The sequence below is a fragment of the Primulina tabacum genome, chromosome 1 (genome assembly GCF_025594145.1).
Source record: "Primulina tabacum isolate GXHZ01 chromosome 1, ASM2559414v2, whole genome shotgun sequence".
Classification (NCBI taxonomy): domain Eukaryota; kingdom Viridiplantae; phylum Streptophyta; class Magnoliopsida; order Lamiales; family Gesneriaceae; genus Primulina; species Primulina tabacum.
The window spans coordinates 6,776,668-6,795,730 of NC_134550.1; the positions used below are offsets into that span (position 1 = coordinate 6,776,668).

At 33.5% G+C, this 19,063-nt stretch overlaps 3 protein-coding genes and 1 long non-coding RNA gene across 5 annotated transcripts; 2 read left to right on the top strand and 2 right to left on the bottom strand.

Annotated features, from left to right (window-relative positions):
• Positions 1-291: 291 nt before the first annotated feature.
• On the bottom strand, positions 292-1,255 carry LOC142517225 (uncharacterized). Its single transcript, XM_075619908.1, has 2 exons — positions 837-1,255; positions 292-800 (listed from the first exon to the last, which is right to left on the bottom strand). Exons 1-2 carry the CDS (start codon positions 1,132-1,134, stop codon positions 505-507), a joined length of 594 nt encoding a protein of 197 aa, XP_075476023.1. The 5' UTR covers positions 1,135-1,255; the 3' UTR covers positions 292-504.
• Positions 1,256-7,157: 5,902 nt separating this feature from the next.
• LOC142537885 (copper transport protein ATX1-like) lies at positions 7,158-9,899 on the top strand. 2 transcript variants are annotated; one of them, XM_075643369.1, is made up of 3 exons: positions 7,158-7,368; positions 8,053-8,128; positions 9,504-9,899. In XM_075643369.1, the coding sequence occupies exons 1-3, from the start codon at positions 7,360-7,362 to the stop codon at positions 9,680-9,682; spliced, it is 264 nt and encodes an 87-aa protein (XP_075499484.1). In that variant the 5' UTR covers positions 7,158-7,359; the 3' UTR covers positions 9,683-9,899. The 2 variants fall into 2 exon arrangements, with proteins under 2 accessions (XP_075499484.1, XP_075499480.1); XM_075643365.1 differs by lacking the exon at positions 7,158-7,368 and adding an exon at positions 7,484-7,622.
• On the bottom strand, positions 7,742-8,046 carry LOC142537896 (uncharacterized). The gene is made up of 2 exons (XR_012818578.1): positions 7,925-8,046; positions 7,742-7,893 (listed from the first exon to the last, which is right to left on the bottom strand). It is a non-coding gene; the product is annotated as an uncharacterized LOC142537896 (long non-coding RNA).
• A 768-nt stretch (positions 9,900-10,667) lies between the features above and the next one.
• LOC142537905 (acyl-CoA-binding domain-containing protein 4) lies at positions 10,668-18,842 on the top strand. Its single transcript, XM_075643375.1, has 14 exons — positions 10,668-10,810; positions 11,550-11,655; positions 12,767-12,844; positions 12,922-13,041; positions 13,280-13,346; positions 13,483-13,544; positions 13,683-13,822; positions 13,899-14,025; positions 15,006-15,120; positions 15,215-15,303; positions 16,327-16,410; positions 17,696-18,016; positions 18,107-18,166; positions 18,346-18,842. Exons 2-14 carry the CDS (start codon positions 11,560-11,562, stop codon positions 18,508-18,510), a joined length of 1,524 nt encoding a protein of 507 aa, XP_075499490.1. The 5' UTR covers positions 10,668-10,810; positions 11,550-11,559; the 3' UTR covers positions 18,511-18,842.
• The last annotated feature ends 221 nt before the right edge of the window (positions 18,843-19,063 follow it).

Sequence of the window (19,063 nt, forward strand, 5' to 3'; positions counted from 1 at the left end):
ATGAAACCAAACCTTTGATTTTATCCAATATTGTTTTGGAAGCACACCGATTGTACTAACCACCCGAGATTGTACTAACCACCCCACGAAGGGAGATGAATCGGACTCCATTTTTAGAGAAAGATATTCTTATGTATATCTTGTTAGAGGTTCTAGCTATCTATTTTGAGTAAAAACATTTTTCGAGAGTGATCGAGATAGTTTGTAGGAGTTCTTATATGGAGTCTTTTTTTGTATGGGGGATAGGAAGGATTGGTTGGTGAGTACTGTGTGTATGTTTAGCACGAGACAAGAGGTAACACTGAGTGTATTATGATATTATTTCACACTGATACATACATGTTTGGTAACGATATCTATAATGACCTCATGTGAGAATGAAACAAACGAAAGTGCAAGGTTCGCCACTTGATAACAGGACCTTCTGAAGTTGGTGAAGCCGTGCAATTTTGTTTCCATTATTACTATGAAATTATAGTTTCTTGCGTGCGATCTATTATTAGCTCACGGCTGATCATATTTACCATCCCCACCATTACCCGAACCATAGCCAGACCCACTGCCAGAGCCGCTACCATAACCAGAGGCATTGCCTGAGGTGCTGCCACCGCCACCTCCTCCGCCTCTTCCACCTCCACCACCACCGCTACCACCTGTTCCACATCCACTTCCATATCCCGATCCACTGCCGCTCCCATACCCTGAGCCTCTTCCCGAACCGTTTCCTATTCCTCCGCCACCGCCTCCACCTCTGCCTCCACCACCACCACCACCACCACCTCCGTATCCTTCACCCTTTCCTAACCCACCAGCCGAACCATATCCTTCACCCTCACCAGACCCATATCCCGAACCATAACCATTGGCTGATCCTCCACCGCCGCCGCCTCCACCCCCACCTCCACCTCCGCCTCCACCATTATAATATCCGGAAGAACCATATCCTTCACCACTCCCAGACCCATAACCTGAACCTGAGCCAAGGTCCGACCCACTTCCCCCTCCACCGCCCCTACCTCCCCCACCACCCCCACCTCCTCCTTCATTAAACGTATTTCCCACTCTAGCGGCAAACACAAGGTCCACAAGTAGCATGACTGATAATGCAGCTCCAATCATGGTGTATTGTGCCATTTTCTTGTTCTCTATTCTCTTTTATTTTGTTAAAAAGATGTTAACCATACGATGTATAACGACACAAGTGAGTACTTATGTCTCAAAACCCAAAATAAGGTCCCTATTTATAGTACTAGGATACACCGAAAGTAGCTTCTTCGATAATCTAGTCTCAGAAATGTGAATGTAGAATTAGATAGTGGCGAAGGTGCGATGTGGGCCGGAAGTGGTGCTTTATGATCAATTGTAGGATGGTGGGGACTCAACCCTCTTACAAATTATAATTGAAATTCTTCTTGTGCATTTGGATGAATGATTTCAATAATGAATTTCAAATATATTTTTTTAATTTCAGAGAAGCAATATCATAATTTTTTTTTCATATTTTGTAGTATTTTATGTTAATTAGAACATATTTCATGTTCACTCAATAATGAATGTATTTAATATTCATTTTATTTTGTGTAAATTAGTAATATATGAATTTAAAATTTCGTTAATTATTTCTTTATTAAAATTATAATCGAAATTCATGAGACAGAGATATTAAATTAATGTGATAAAGCTCTCCCACTTCTTTGATTTGAGGCTCTGAAGTGTGTAGTATACGGACCAATCAGATGAATCTACGTCTGCATCTTCCACTTTGCACTTGGGAAAATTTTCGTATCATGCAACTTTTTTTGCGTTTTCTATGGTGGCTAGAAGTGAAATAGACATGAAATCATGCATTTAGCATGGTGATTAGATTTAGGTCTGCATTAGCCAATATAGGTTCGTATGATATTTTTTAAGTTGATTTGAGAATTTTCAATTTGTGTCACAAAATCTGGTCGTTAAGGTATACTTTATATATAGTAAACATAGTTGGATATACACTATTGAACTATTTAGTGAAAGTTGTACAAAACTAGGGATGATAACAGGGACGTGTTTGGCCAAACTCGGGATTTGTCTCAAGACCCGACTAGTCCAATCCGGATTGGACATATCACAAATTATATAATTTTAGGCACTACATTATAAAAAAATATATTTAAGAATTAATAAATCATCAAAATTATTTTCTTAATAATATTTAGGAAAAAAATATTACCATTCCACTAAAAATTATATATTTTTTAAATTTTAGGCACTGCATAATAAAAAAAATTAAAATTAATAAACAATCATAATTACTTTTCGATATTATGTTAATGATATTTAGGAAAGAAATCCTAAATATATATTATCACAAGTTAAAATCTATTAAGTTATATTTAAAAATCATATATATATATATATATATATATATTAAATAGATTAAATATATTAAACAATTCTACCATTTCTAATACGAAAATCCTTGTTCCCGAAATATCTTTAATTTATATTTATAATTGTTTTACTTTCCGTAGGGAAAAAAAAAAAAAAAATCCTTCTCAGCTAAATAAAATCCGAAAAAAGCAAAAAAAAAACTTTCTCTTGATGCAGCAATATCCAACAAAACACATGAACATTGTTTGGCGTAAGACATCAACCCAATGAAATTCATGCCTTACATCTAAAACTAACCTAGCAACAGAGTCTGCCACACTCCATTAGTTAATCTTGAGGAGAAATGGACAGCAGATTGTGGAACTTTTGCAGACATAACCGACTAATTTCAGAAAAGATTGATGCTTCCAGTGCTCTAGGTGCCGTAGCCAAGACGTCATTCACCACATTTTTGGCATCTGTTCCAACTATCCACCCGCCATCCTGGAATCTGATCGCCGCCTTCAGTTATATCATGGAATATATCATCGACCTGAAAAAAGACGCACCCACTCCACATCCCGACCCACCCCCTAGTAAGACAAATCACCATTCACAGCCGCAGCTACATTAATTTTAATAGTATTCAAGCGGGTACACACCATCTTGGCTTAACTCGATCAATACATACCTATACAGAGGTATGAAATAGGTATGAAACTGGATTATATTGTTATCGAGAAAAATAATTATCACGGAAAATTATATATATAATTCTAAACGTAAAATTGACGTGCGATCGTGTTGACATGAGTGATACGTTTATCAATTTTTATAAGCTCAACAATATATGATTAAACATAAACCAAGAAATGTACTTGTTGATGTCAACTTCAAAACTTAATCACAATGATCCTCTTGACCTCGATTTTTTTAGTGCTAGTGGAAGACTTGGCATGCTATAAGATAAATTCCGGTTTTGAAACTCTCTTCAAATTGACTACCCTTTTACCAACCCAAATCCCACTTTCCGAATTCCAGTGGGTTAGTAGGGTTATGATTTTTAATGGCTTTTTCCACGTGTCATAAGCTAGAAATGACAATCAAAATTTTCAATGTGATGCTAAGGATAAAATTTGTCCAATTTACAAATAATAAATATGTTATATTATTAAGTTTAAGAAATCTAAATAAATTAATATTCGTGTTATGATATGGTTTTTGATAAATCAAAAATATAATTTCTGCTCAAATGACGACAAAATATTTTATTTTTTTGTTCAATAAAAATGTCAATAAACTTATTTTAGTAATTTTCATCTATAATACCCTAATAAACTATTTTTTTATAAGTTATTGATGATATCCGGGTGAATCGGGTGAGCAGTGTCGGGACAATCCACCGAATCTGATAAGAGTTTGCTTTGGGAAGATGAGCAAGTAGATATATCTTGTGGTGAATGTATATTTCTATATAATATAGTTGCAACCATATCCTGCAAACAAGAAGATGAACTCGTGAATGGGCGCCGGAGGGGTGTCCGGCGTGGCCACTCCAATGCTTAAGTCAGCAGGTGAAAGATAATGAAGATAACCAATGTAGCTTAGGAGAGAAATAAATGCTACTGGTGTAAGTGTATGTGTGAATATATATGATTGAATAATCTTTAATGCAAGAAGAACCTGTTATTTATAAGAAAGAAAATTATGATTTTTCCTTGTTTTCAGTGCCTATTTACCACTTGTAGACTTGGATGTTGACTTCCTGTCATGTCATCCTACTTTTTCATCGTGTCACATCAGTATGATTTTGTCAGGAACGATTATCGAGACAATATCTTACCTACTCTAACACTCGAGTGCAATACTGTTATAGAGGTAGCCCGAGTAGAAATCATCCAGGAGCTTTGTAAGAGATCCCGAGCTTTTGATAACCCCAGGAGAAGATGTCACTGGCATTCACCTGCCCAGTCTCTGACGAATTCAATCTGCATATTTACCTTGATTTGGACTATCCATATAATATCTCGGGTCATCCATAACCCGAGCTCTAATGGGTGTATCACCAGTTATCAATACTTTAAATAGCAAAAAAAATAATATCAAATGTTTTTAAAATTTTAAATTTTAATATAATCTCTCCGAATATATAAAATTTTTAATAGCAAAAAAAATTTATATAGAGAATACATGCGTAAAATCTCCAACCCAAACTAACAAATGTGACCCCTGACCAGGCATCGTTCCTGGCTAGGGCCGGTGCCTGAATTGGTAATTTGTCATATGTTGTGCAACAAAATTTATTTATGCGCGGAACATTTTTCAGTTGTCTTAGTGTTTTTCCAAGTGTTTGACGGGGAAAAGGAAAAGGCAGCAAGAAGAACGTGAAGTAGTTGTTTGAAAGTTCACCACTTCTTAGCATATCACTTATTATTTATGATTTCAAGTCAAAATCAATTTCAATATGTCCATCAAATTTTGTTATGATATCAATTGTAAGACCGAACTTATGTTATTTTATCAAAATTTATAGATGATAATAATAGTGCAACTCAAATATTACAATTCGATCATTATTCTAATTTAAACAATTATTACACCACATCATATCAGTTTCATTTAAATCAAAAGAATGCATTACATGGAATCACATTTGATAGGAGATACATTCTTGATTGCGTTAGAAAAATTACATTTTTGGCCTCGTAACTAGCATTTTTTTCTTCTAATTTGATTTATATTATGAGTTAATATGTAGTCTTAGCATAATAAATTGCATGTCTTTTCAATTTCGATCTTTTTTTGCTAAAAATTGAAATTGACCACCGAAATAACTAACAACCTGATATGGTGGGTTTGAGAATGAATTCGACGATTTTTGTTTTTGGTAGGAAAATAGTGTATGTGATTTTTTTAAAATTTTATCTAAGCAAATAAAATAAAATAAAAAGGAAAAACCAAAATCATCGAGAAAATGTATATTTTAAGCTTTGGGTATTGAATATGAATGTTTTATTAATTTCTTGCTAATTTTATTTTTAAAAACATGTCGACTTTCGGTTCTAAATATAATTTTATTTGCTTAGGTAGAATTTTTCTTTAAAAAAAAGTGAACATATTTGTCCTTTGACCTTAAAAAAACAAAAAGAATCTGAATTTTATTTAGCTAAATAAATCTTACACAAGCAAGACAACCAATTTACGTCGTTCAGTCACAAATAAACATTAGGTTATCTCAATAATTTAATACCCAAAGACTATGGAGAGTAGAAGGTCTTAACTCATTCGTTCTCAATATTTTAAATTCTCCATATTTGTTGGTTGAAAATTTGCGGGCAAAAATAAATATGACTTTTAATCAAACGAAACAAATCTCAATTTAGTCCTCACGTACAATCAGTGACGGAGTCAAGGGCGACGGGTGGATGCAATCGTCTCCCTCAATTTTTTTAATTTTATTGACTAGGTGCTAAAAATAAATATATTTTTCACTTTCCTCCCTAATATATTATCTTGCTCCCCTAATTTATTTTTGAGTAGGTCTCTTGTGAGATGTTTTCACGAATTTTTATCTGTGAGACGGGTCACCCTTACCGATATTCACAATAAAAAGTAATATATACTTTTTCATGAATGACTCAAATAAGAGATCTGTCTCACAAAATACGATCCGTGAGACCGTCTCACATAAGTTTTTGCCTTTATTTTTCTCTCGATCTCTATTTTTTGGCTAAGTCGTGCTTACGACACTTTCATCAACGCCAAAACAGACTAAAAGGAAAGGATATTGAAATAATATAAAATAACAAGGAAAAATCCTTCAAAATGACATGAATATATAATTATGTCATCAATGATCAAATTTACCATTTTTTACAAGCTAAATAAAGATCGCATATATGATAAATGAAAATAAAAGGAAATGGAAACTAATGACATCTTTATCCCAAAATTTGGGATATAGGTCTAAGATTCGAGTAATAAATTTATTGGGCTTAAAGTCCATATCTTTGGGCCTAATAAATTTAACTGTCACTGGACTTTGAATTTGGGCCTGATATTAGGGTATATAACAATATTCTTAGCCTTTAATATCGATTCTCACTATTTTAATTGAATACCTCAATTATCGTTTAAGATCATATTTTATTCGATTCTTTTCGGCAAGTCAACACTCTCTTTTACAAATGTATAGTAGTGGTGTCACGTTTTTATTAAATAATAATATACAGATTTTTATTTTATGTTAATAATAGTTATCTGAAATATTAGAAATAAATAAAATTATAAATGAATCTTTATTAAGAAACTTCTCTAGAACAATCTTTTTAAAATTATTTCAAAGTCAAGAAAATAAACTATACCATTAATTTTGTGAGTAGGTCTACTGGGACACTGATTCGACCTATATGAAGAGAAAAATAGTACTTTTTAACATATAAAATAATATTTTTCATGAGAGGGTAAAATTTCGTATTATAAAATTGACCCATAAAACGGTTTCATTCTAATTTTTATATGATCTTATTTTAAACTTTTTTCACAATTATATATTAATCTTCTTTTCAAAGTATTTTTAATAAGTTCAACTATTGACTTATATAAATAATTATACTTGGATCTAAAACAAGTATCACATTCATATTATTATCTTACTATTTAATTAAATAATAATAATAATAGTACAAAATTACAATAAAATCACAAAGTTTTGATTTGAGAAAAAAATATTTAAATATAATTGAAATTATATTGTATGCTAAAATTTAATATAGCCGACGCCTTCAGCGGTCATGAACAGCGAGACTGCGTGAGTTGATTTTTTATTTTGGAAAAGTTGACAAAAAAATTATATTATTTTAATGTAATCTATTTTCGTTTTCTTTTGCTTCAGAAATTTTAATCTTACGATATATTTCTTTTCGAGGAAAGTGCTTGTCATTTGTCATCTTCTCTGATTTTTCGGTCGCAGTTCTCCTCCTGTGATTGATTATTCAATCTATCATCATGTCTCAGGTTTGTTTATCCCTTTACGATTTCGCTTGCGAACTACGATTTTTATGCTGCGAGCCTGAATTTCTTGTGAATTTGACGCGGCTCGATATATTTTTCTTGTATTCTTTCGTTAAAGAATTGGTGTTTTTTGGAATTTTTTTGCCGGAAGTAGGAGTAAATATTTTAAATTGGGGAAATTAATGAAATGGGTTTTGATTTTCTTGGCTGGAAATGAAAGAAATTTTGACCAAAGCATGCATCGATGGATCTTCAAGGTTTTGTCTTTGTTTGGCTGTTTTATATCTTTGTTTAGGATCAGTGATGAGTTTTGAATATTGATCCATGTTTAGAATGCAATCACAGCTTTCAAATTGTTTAAACTCCACCAAGCAAGTTTATGGTTTTAATTTTTTTAGGGAGGACCACACCAATATTTTTACACTGGACTTGTATGTTTTTTTCCTTTTTTAACTGTTGGTTTCGGGTTCTTAAACATAGTGGAAAATTTAGAGTTCAATTGATGCGATTATAAAAATTAAAAATATACTCCATTAATTGCTTATACTTGATTGTTTACTTCATTAATTGCTCATACTTTTATATCAGATCTGGATGAGGACTGTGATAAAATCTGGATGATTTAAATTTCTGATTGTCTATCCTGATTCAATCTTGATTATCTGTTAACTTTGCCACTAATTGCAGACAGTTGAGCTCAGGGTTGGCATGTCATGCCAAGGCTGTGTCGGAGCTGTTAAAAGGGTTCTTGGGAAAATGGAAGGTTTGTCGAGCTTTCCATGCACCAATTGTGATAGCATAGCTTGATATGAATCAACTGAAGGTTTTAGATTGGAAATAGATATATTGCTTATCTGGTTCCTCTGGAGTATAATTTATTTGTTTGAAGCCAAACACGTCTTTTACTCAAACATAGACATGCTTATTGTATTCACCATTACTGCTATAAGTAGAATTGAACATTATTTTCTGTGTGGTGGAACTACGTTGTGCTACAAGATGCTGGTTAAATTTTGCATTTGGTTTTTCTTTAGCATCTAATTATTCATTTGGACACTCGAGTAATTTTCTGTAACACGTGCTCTTGTTTTATGAAATTTTAGAATTATACAGTATAACCATAATGGTGGATGTTTAATAGTCGTTGTTCTCCTACCATAAGGTGGGGTAGGTCTAACTTAAAGGTGGATGTTTGGTGCTAGTTGTTCTCCATAAGATGGGGTTGAATTGAATTCAAATGTTGCTACTATTTTAAACTGATTTTCAAAAGGTAAATGTGGTTTACAGTGTAATTCTAAATAAATTATACAGGTAAATAATGATGACTAAAAATGGAGAAGGGAGAAGAGATTTTATATGAAGGTTTGATTGTAAGCCATTTATTAGTCTAGCACTTTTTTAGGCTAGACATGTCACTGTTGTCTTGACTCTGATTGCTCTAAGTTTACCTTTCTCGGTACTGCAACTTCAACGATGTTGAAACATGCCAACTCTCCGTGTTGGTGATCTTTACAACCTTGTGTTTGAACCCACTTAAGACACTAAGTAAGACTTTGATTACAAAAATATTCTGTACTAGTGTTGATATGAATGATATAGCACACTCATGAATAGACTTTTGATGGTCAAGGCTTTTCATGTAGAATTGGGGGGCTGAGAGAACGGGGAAGAGAATAAGGGAAGGAGAAAGAGAGAGGAGAGAGAAACAATAACAATATGTAGTCAATTTATAGGTTTTTCTATTAAGATAAATTGGGAACTTAATAAACGAAAGTAATGAATCTAAGATTATCCCCAGTCAGAGAAAATCAGTTTAAATCAACTTTTATATTTACTCAGATACGTCATAGGACTTCGGATTCATGCTCCGCATCATTCTCCCCTAGTGTTTGTGAAGCCTCAACCGCCCTTGTGGCTCTGAGTTCCATAACTAACCTAAAAATTAACATGAATCCGAGCTGCTATACGGTTAAGTATATTAGTTTCCCTCAGTTTTGGGTCGTTTAGAAACTAAGGCACACACATGATGATAGTGAATGAAAAGCATCATGTGACCTTCTTTCTTCTGTAGTTACTGTAGATAATCATTGGTCATCAATCCAAAGGCGTTTTGAGTTTTGAGTCATTCGTTTTCTCAGGTGTTGAATCATTCGACATTGATATTGAGAAGCAAAAGGTAACTGTTAAAGGCAATGTCCAGCCAGACGCTGTTCTTCAGACCGTTTCAAAGACTGGTAAGGCAACTTCCTTCTGGGAAGCCGAGGCAGCCGCCCCGGAACCAGAATCAAAGCCTACAGAGCATGTTGTTGTTGCTTGATGTACTTGTTTGCTTTTCAATGAATGTATGGTAAAATTTCCTCGTCAAAAAAAGAAAAGAAAAGGAGAATGTATCCTAATTCTAAATATTTAATTTGAGTTGTGTGTGGAATAAACTTATTATGAAGTATTTGGTTGGCAAACTTTGTATCATATAAACTTCTTATGGAATATTATCATCCGTACCTTCTCATCTTGAGAATAATGTTTCTGTTCAATATGGAAGTTTTGATTTAAAACAAATTACTCATATTTGTATGTACACCACACGCTGTTTGCAACTTTGCATATTATGAATAAACGTGTTTCTTATATATAATATATAAATTGATGTTTTTAAATAATTAGTTTAATTATTTCTCAACATTGTTTCCGATTACAAAATATTGGATAAATATATTAAAAGGTGACTTACCCAAAAAAAAAAAAATAGTTGAGATAAGGTGGAATAAAATTAATGTGAGATATTGAAATTAGCAATAAATCTACATGTCAAATATGACTTTGGAATTGAAAATTAATTTTAAAAAAAACTATGAAAAAAGAAATGATTCGATCTATTTTTAAAATGAAAAGTAATATATTTTTGACATAAAAATAATATTTTTTCATAAATATGATAAGGTTGCAGATTCATCTCATAAATAGGAGTTTTTGTGCTTAAAAAATAGCGAATGACATTTAAAACGCTTAAAAAAAAAAACACACACACACAATACACATAACTTTTTTTAAAATCAACATATTTTAATACCTTATATTTAAAAATAAGAAAAATCCGTTACAAATGAGAATTGATTTTTAAACAATACCGAGTGTAAAATATCTTTAATTAATTTAAAACATATCTTCAATGTAGAACATATAGAGTTTCATAATTTATTTCGATATTTTACGAGGTCAGAATGTAATTTCACTCTAAAAAAGTGTTTAAATAAAAAAATTAAAAATACTGGGGGCCGTTGTGCAATTGTTATAAGAAGCAAGGACCCCGAATAAATTATTCCAAATCGGTTGAACGGGCTCGTAGCATCTGTTTAGTCGGTGCATTTCCTCCTCATTTCTCCCCAGCAGATCGGGCTTGACTCACCACCCGATCTCGCGCCATTTTCAGCATCCCAACTTCCCGGTATTTTATTGCGATTTCCACGTTTAATTTTATTGATTTTAATCTTCCATTGTTAATTCGATGAATTTTGTGTGTACTTATGTTTTATGGTATTGATGATCTACTGAGAGAATTTTAGATCAATCTTGAGAATGGAGTTGTACTTATATGTTCTCAATTCGATTGATTGGGGGTTTTTGTTGACTGATTGGGAGAAAGACAATAAAGAGAATTGATCGCAACATGATAAAACTTTAGGCTGTGCTGGAAAAAGTAATGGAAAAAATTGATCTTTGTTTTGATACAGTGAAGAATCCTAAAAGTAAGACATAAATATGCTCAATAATCCATTTTTAATTCGATTTCATCAACACTTCGGCATTTGGTTTGGTATATATATATATATATATATATATATATATATATATATATAAAGTTTCTAACTTTCCCTTTTACACGTGAGCTAGGTTGTAGTTGCTTCTAATCACGATATATATATATATATATATAAAGTTTCTAACTTTCCCTTTTACACGTGAGCTAGGTTGTAGTTGCTTCTAATCACGAGGACTAAATCTACTGTAATGAAAATCAATAACAAAGATTTCTATTTTTATGCACCAATTTTGTGGTTTGTATTATTTGGTTGTGAGTTACATTCTCCATTCTCCCGAATTACTCAGAACAAACTTCATGGTTTGTATTTTTTGGGAAAAAATTGTTCATTAGTTATGAAACTGATGAAATTAGTTAACTGCAGGACAATTGAGATGGGAACTGATAGTCAATGTCGGCATTTGGATATAAGCTATGACCAGTGGGTTGCGCTCCCTGTATCTGCTGGGAGAGCAGCTGCTCGGTACAAGGTATAGTTCATTTAAATAAAAGCGTATTCCTTGTTCAAGAGCAGAGCCTTCAAATGTAGATTGAGTGTTTTATACCATGATCACTTTCCTTATTCCCCTCTTCTCTCACTTTCGAAAAAGAGATGTCAGAGATTTCCCCCCCAAGAATTCTTCCTCTTAATTCGCCCTCTCTCATGTTTATTATGGCCAGGAAACATACTCTCATTCTTTTTTATGTTCATATACTTCACGCTGTCATTTACATTTTCCCAATCTTCCTCATAGCACATATCTCATTCTGGCCAAGTACTTGTATTTTATTGTAGTACTCCATCACCTCTCAATCTCCTTGCTTTAGTTGCCATATCTTTATATTCAATCCTACAATGTATGTAGAATTTTTCAGATCTTACCCGGAATAGCTTCCCACACCTCTTTCATAGTAGGAATAAACATGTGGACTTTTCCAATTGGTGGCTCCATGAAATTAACAGCCATGCAATTACCGGTGATTTTTTGACTTTTACATCGTCAATGTTGGAAACTTGGATCTTTATTTACAGATTCTTTTCCCGCCTGTTGAATAACCAAAGTTCCCTCTGCTAGCAATCATGAGCTTGATAGGTTGTGCCCTTTCAAAAACGCTTTGCCCATTCAATTTCTTAATAGTCAGTTGGAGGGATTTATTTTTCGAATATATTTTCAGTAAGGGTAGCACCCAAAGAATTGCCAAAACTAACAGCCTGGAAGAATCTGTACTTCTGGTTTTGGTTTTCCACATCACAACTTCCTGAAGACAGTTATTCTCTGGTACAATAAAAATGATAAGTGAGAAGAGATCATTATTATTTCTTGTATTAATCTAAAGATTCGCCGTAGAGTTTGTAGACTATGCCGCTATGTAATTGCCTAACAACTCAGCAAGATACTAGGAGCAAAAAAAAATAAAAAAAATCCTAAGGGCTACCAAAAGGATCCCAAAAATCTTTAGCTACCTGACTAGGATAAGAACTGATTTATTAAACAATTGATTTAAATAAATTGAATAAATAAAAATAATAAACTCCTACTATTTTTACGCAATGTGTATGGTCTGTATACTTCATGTGACACCTTTTTTTTTGCGTTCCAGCATGCTGCAATAGTTGTAGAAGAAAAGTTATACATTGTGGGTGGAAGCCGCAATGGTAGATACCTATCTGATTTCCAGGTACTGTTGATTCCATTTTAACGTGACTCAGAATTTTTTTATCCTTAGGTTTTCACTCTTTCTTTTGGAATTTTTAGGTTTTGGATCTGAAAAATTTGATGTGGTCACCCGTCAAACTAAAGATGGAAGCCAGTGATGTGAAAAAAAAAGATGATGCCCTGTTGGAAGCTTTTCCACCAATTTCTGGTCACAGTTTGGTAAGTTACAATTACAGAATTCCTTGAGTTTCTTCATTGTTATTTTTTTCCTCGGTATTATTTGTCCCTGGTGTTTTCATCTTTGGCTGGGAAATATTACTGGGCCCTGTCTATTCAAGAGTTTCCATTAGCATATGCACATATATATATATTTTTTTATCGGTGTATACCCAATTATTATTATTATTCATAATAATTTTTATTTTGACTGATGTATACGCAATTATTTATCTTACAGATAAATTGGGAGAAAAAACTTTTTCTTTTGGCTGGTCTCTCGAAGAATGTTACCGACACGGTGACAGGTTCGTTCATGCTGGGACCAACTTAGTTTGGCAGCAATTGATTCAATTGGATCGATCATTATCTGTCTGATAGATGCATATTTATTTCGGCACTAAACCTTGATTCTTACTGTCTCTGATTTTGTTTCTCATGCAGTACGATTTATTGACCTTGAATTGTATAATTGCGGCATTGTTGAGACCTCTGGCAATGTTCCGGTAATCAACTGTTTTGACTTGTCCTTTTCTTTCGACAATTCTATCTTCATTTATTCAGTTTCTTCCTTGTGAATTTTCCAGATCTTGGATAAAAAAAATTTATGATATATATTGGTCGTTCTTGTGGTATTTCTTTAGGTAGCTCGCAGTGGGCAATCTATCACTGTGTTTGGCTCTAAAGTTATCATGTTTGGTGGAGAAGACAGGAATAGGCGGCTTCTGAATGATGTCCACGTTCTTGATTTGGAGACAATGACGTGGAGTTCTGTTGAGACTACGTATGTTTCTCCCAAAGTTTATGGTTTTTAGTGCATTTTCAAGTATGATTTCTTACCAATTTTTTTACATTGATAGGCAGACACCTCCAACCCCCAGATTTGATCACACAGCTGCATTGCATGCTGAACGATACCTTTTTATTTATGGTGGATGCTCCCATTCCATCTTTTTCAATGACCTCCATGTACTGGATTTGGAAACAGTAAGCTTTCTCTCTTATGCTCATAATGGCAGTGAAGTCTGTCGAAGCTTTAAATCTGGTGTTTCTCATGCTTCACTGCAGAATATTGAGTTGAATAAAATGAATTGCATATTTAAATTGACTCCAAGCCAAGACGGCTGGAAATTGGGTCTTTTTTGTTGTTCTTTTTCATCAAAATTAATCCATATTAACCAATGACCCTGATGTATATTTGGTCAACATTATGTCAAAAATAAATATTTGAGCGATGTGCTTTCAGCATCTGTTTTTCTAGGGTTTGTTTTATAATCCATGTACATTTATCACTTGTTTGATGAGCTAAGCCTAAGCGCCCTATAAGTAAAAAGCTAGCTTTACAACTAAAAGCAAGTTTTTCCTGTGCTTTACTAGTAGGGCTAATGAACGACCTTTTGATATGTGTCGTTCCAAGTTCAGCCAGGTCTGATTAGTTGTTCAAAAATGAGTGGAATCATCATTAACATTTTCCCTTGATGGTGAACATTCTTGTGTTCTCAAATTAAAGGATGTGAATTACTGCAGGATCTTCTTATGCATTTTCTTTATTTGGCTTGGATTTCTAGTTAGTTCATTAATGAATAGTCCTCTCTAGCTATAGTAAAAAAATTAGAAATTTGTTATTGTATCTTATTTAATCACCAACAAGCTCTGTGATGTATTTTAGTTTTTAAGTCTCGTCTGTCCAGTTTTACTATTTCTCTTTATGCAACAGTTTTATTGGATTAATTTTCATTGTCATCACGAAATATTTTGACTCCTGCTTTTCTAAGATGGATGAGGACCCTATTGTGGGCGATAAAAAATGAAAATGAGGACATTTATTACCAAAATGAAGTTTGCTCTTGAAATGTATTTTAAGCAGAATACTCTTTTCATTGATTATCTGCTTTGATAATCTGATTAGTTGAAAGCATAGATTAATCTCTTAGTGGCTCGATCATTCATAGGATTTTCTTGTGCAGATGGAATGGTCCCAACCACAAATCCAGGGTGATGCGGTGTCTGCTAGGGCAGGTCATGCTAGTGTTGCAGTAAATGGAAACTGGTATATTGTTGGTGGTGGAGATAATAGAAGTGGTGAGTGAGAAGTACTGGTAATTAACAATGTTATTTGGTCTTAAGATTTTCTCAACTTCTTGTAATATGAGATTAAATTCTTTCTGGCTGGCAGGAGCGTCGGAAACTCTTGTGATAAATATGTCTAAGCTTGTTGTATCAGTGCTGACTAGTGTAAAAGGAAGAGATCCCCTAGCTAGTGAGGTTACTATGCTTCCTCATTTCTCATACCATATCATTTTGTGTTGAGCTAGAAACTGATTTTTGTGATGGGTATAGATATGTGCTAAAAATAGGTCAGGGCTTATATGCTATTTAAATGTGTATTTTATTTCATCACCTCTTTCATCCTGAAGAAACTTGAGTTTAAGACCTAGATGTTTTGTCTTATAGAGCTACATTTTTTGGGTGGCTCTAGTGAGGAGGGTTTTTCGACTCTTCTATTGGTAGTGAATTTGCTTGAACTTGCTTTGCTTTGAGGCATGTATATTTGCTGATTTATACCATTGCATTTAATGAATCACTGAATAGTGAATGTCGGACAAAGTTTCAGTTTTCGAGGACTCATAATAGAAAGTATTGATGAATTATCATTTGATAATTTAAGTATATTAAATGTCATCATTTTTATTCCCAATAATTTATCCTGTTTAGAAATTGAATTTTAATGCATATTTTGGTTGTTGGTTTAGGACCTTGTGGTAACTATTTCTTTAGATTAAAGTATGCCCTTGAGTTTTTTTTTTTTGGTTGGTTAATCTCTTTGTAACCGAATCCTGTGTAATGTCAGTGAAAATAACAGAAAGCATGATGTAGCTCTAATTGAAGATTTGTTATAAAAGTTGTGTACATCATGCTTCTTTTCAATAATGTAGCTCAAAGACATTAGATATTGCTATACAGCTGATATCAATCAGTCCATGTTGAGCTTCCTCTTTGAAATCTGATTATTTTAAGCATCTGAATATATAAGCAAATCACATGCATGATGGTGATTATGAAAAGTATAGCAGGTGAGAATTTATAAACAACTTCATAAATTGTTTACAAATGAGTGACGTGCAAACATTTTCCTCTGTAAGGCAATTTAGAGAAAGTGATAGTCTCATAGGTTTTAATTGTCACATGCATGCATTTTTTTTCTTGATTGCCAGTCATCACGATGCTATTAATTGTGTTCTACATATTTTGTTTTGCTCAAAAGTGTGATATTATGCTGTTTAACAGGGAATCAGCATTTCCTCGGCATCATTAGGTGGCGAGAATTTTTTAGTAACATTTGGTGGCTACAATGGGAAGTACCACAATGAGGTATCTACCATTAATGTCATTTTTTATGGGTGTCATAATTCTTATAAGAAAAGGATGGCAGCGAATTTCCGATGATTAATATGTGAGATTTTCTTATAGAACACTAGAAGATATTTTAGTTTTGTTCGGATTGAACCATTTTATTTGAGTTATGGATTTGGAATGACTCCAATAATTGAATATTTGGAATGGCATGCAGTTAAAACTACCAAAAGAAATTCAGTGGATTGGCTCGAAGGATTTGAACTCTAAATTCACCAAACGCATACATGCAATTGCTCCCTTAAAGTAATTGCTTCTTATGGGGCATGTTGATGTTACTATGGATGACTCTAGAAGGATGCATCTTAGTAATGTTATAGGATGCATGCAATTATGACTCATGACTGGAAATTCTTGTGCGCACGGAAGGGAATACCTCCAGCATGAAAATAATGCACTTTTACTTGATGGTGTGCCAACTATAATCTGGGGATAAAAGTTTTGGATTCTTAATTCTCTGTCTTTTCTTCCTTATATGAGTTCCTTTTTTTTTTTGCTTTAGGCTGAAAATTTTGGCTAATTTTTTGTAAGTCATTTCAAATATCGACATCAAATATATAATATCTTACTGATTTTATGTGCATCAATTATGATCTCTCAATAAAGGGCTTACAATTTTTTTCAAAGCGGAGTGTATTTGAGTTCAGCCATTTGACTTTCCTTTTTTTTTTTCCCAACTTATAAAGGGCTTGCAATTTTATTCAAATTTGAAGGTGAAGGATCAATTATTATTTGGTTCTCCGAATTTTGATGAAATCAGAATTTGCCAACAGTAAATGGAAGTTTGATGTTACATTTTCTTTGGGTGGGGGGCAATGTGAGATTGATAGGATCATGTTGACATGCCTGCAAATAATACATGTAATGTTTTATGGAAGTGAAGAAGTGTTTTTTGGTTTGAACTTGTCTGAATCATTGAGACGATGTTTGTCAGTGAAGTTGATCAAAGCATAATTTAGAAATATATCGGTATATGTGAATTCGTTTAGTCAAATATTTCTTTGATATAAGCACAATTCCTTCTGTACTGTTTTGATAGTGCTCCAGCTGCAATTTTTAGCTCCTGCTGATATTGTCTTTATTTTGGCGTATAATTTCTGATTACCTTCATCTAACTTTTAATATTATTTCTTTTTTAAATAAGTATTGCATTTCACTGTGTATCATCTTTCTTTCTCTCGCATCCCCTTTCTTTTAGATTTAGGTATACCTTAAACCCATCAATATGGTTCTGCATATTTAGGTATTTGTCATGAGGCCCAAACCAAGGGATGCTTTACAGGCCAAGATATTGCAATCGCCAGCTGCTGCAGCGGCAGCAGCTTCTGTTACTGCTGCATATGCCTTGGCAAAATCCGAGTTATTAGATTTGACTGAAAGAAAAGATTCAAATGACAGGGTCATCCCAGTTGACAACTCTCAGAAGGATCTATCAGTCGAAATTAATATAATTAGAGAAGAAAAAAAGAAGTTAGAATCATCCATGATGGAGGTTACCACAGAGAACTCTGCTCTGAAAGCAAGGATTGAAGAAACAAGTGGATATTATGCTGAGCTGTCCAAGGTTGGTTGACAGAGTATATTGTTAGTATCTTTGTGATACTATCAGGCATTAGTAGTCACAAATTTTATCATCCTTATGGACTGGTTGCAGGAGTTGCAGTCATTGAAAGGACAACTTGTAGCTGAGAGATCAAGATGTGCCAAACTCGAGGTCTTTCCCTTTACCACTTTCTCTACTTCTTCCTTTTAGATTTCTTTAATTTAATTCTTCTTTTGAGGCTCATGTTGGGCTGGGGTCATCGAGAAGTTGTAAATGCGTTATTATACAATGCCTCTGCTAAATTTTTACCCGTTGTTTGATATCTATCCCTCTATTTTTTCTTTTATCAGGCACAAATAGGAGAACTACAGAAGATGCTTCAGTCATTGCCATCATTAGAAGAAGAGGTTCGGACACTGAGGACAGAGAAGTCTGTATTTGAACGTGATATGGAACTTGCTGCATCTGTCCAGAGGGATAGATCTGGTGGTGTTTGGAGGTGGGTTTCTGGATAAACATATTTCCTGGAATCACCGAGGTTGCCATGGTTAGGAGCCAGCTTTCTCTCCAAGAGACTGGATATATTGCGTCAGTTGGGCTGAGTCGGCTGCCATACGTGTACTTGGGTTGATATACTGCCTAGAGTGAATTTTGAAGTCAGTTATGCTGTTGTATCATCGTCCGAGTGTTTCCATATACATAAAGAAAGTTCTTTCTATTTTTCTTCGCCTCATCGTTTTATTCATTTTCTCGTTCTTTTTAATTATTTTAAGTCTTTTCTTTTGCATTTTCATGTAAACCTAAATATAAATAATTCAAAATATTCAGATATGTTTCTTTTGTATTATTATGAGATCATTGGCAAATTTCAAGAACACAATGTTTGTTCAAATAAGGTTCTATAATTACATTCAGTACTTCAATGGTAAAACAATGGTTGCACGTTCTTGGCTTTTTGGTTGACCTGGAAGATTTTTGTGCTATTTTTGAAGTTCTTTGGCGGTGACATTAGCAAAAATTTTATGATGCTCCTGAACGGTTGCCCTAGGTGCCCATTCTTGAAATATT

Coding starts and splice junctions, on each gene's coding strand:
- LOC142517225 (XM_075619908.1), bottom strand. CDS start 1,134: ATGGCACAATACACCATGATTGGAGCTGCATTATCAGTCATGCTACTT. Junction 801..836: donor TGGTTCGGGATATGGGTCTG/GTGAGGGTGAAG, acceptor CTGGTGGGTTAG/GAAAGGGTGAAGGATACGGA.
- LOC142537885 (XM_075643365.1), top strand. CDS start 7,548: ATGAAATGGGTTTTGATTTTCTTGGCTGGAAATGAAAGAAATTTTGAC. Junction 7,623..8,052: donor TGCATCGATGGATCTTCAAG/GTTTTGTCTTTG, acceptor CACTAATTGCAG/ACAGTTGAGCTCAGGGTTGG. Junction 8,129..9,503: donor GGTTCTTGGGAAAATGGAAG/GTTTGTCGAGCT, acceptor TCGTTTTCTCAG/GTGTTGAATCATTCGACATT.
- LOC142537905 (XM_075643375.1), top strand. CDS start 11,560: ATGGGAACTGATAGTCAATGTCGGCATTTGGATATAAGCTATGACCAG. Junction 12,845..12,921: donor GATACCTATCTGATTTCCAG/GTACTGTTGATT, acceptor TGGAATTTTTAG/GTTTTGGATCTGAAAAATTT. Junction 18,017..18,106: donor ATTATGCTGAGCTGTCCAAG/GTTGGTTGACAG, acceptor GACTGGTTGCAG/GAGTTGCAGTCATTGAAAGG.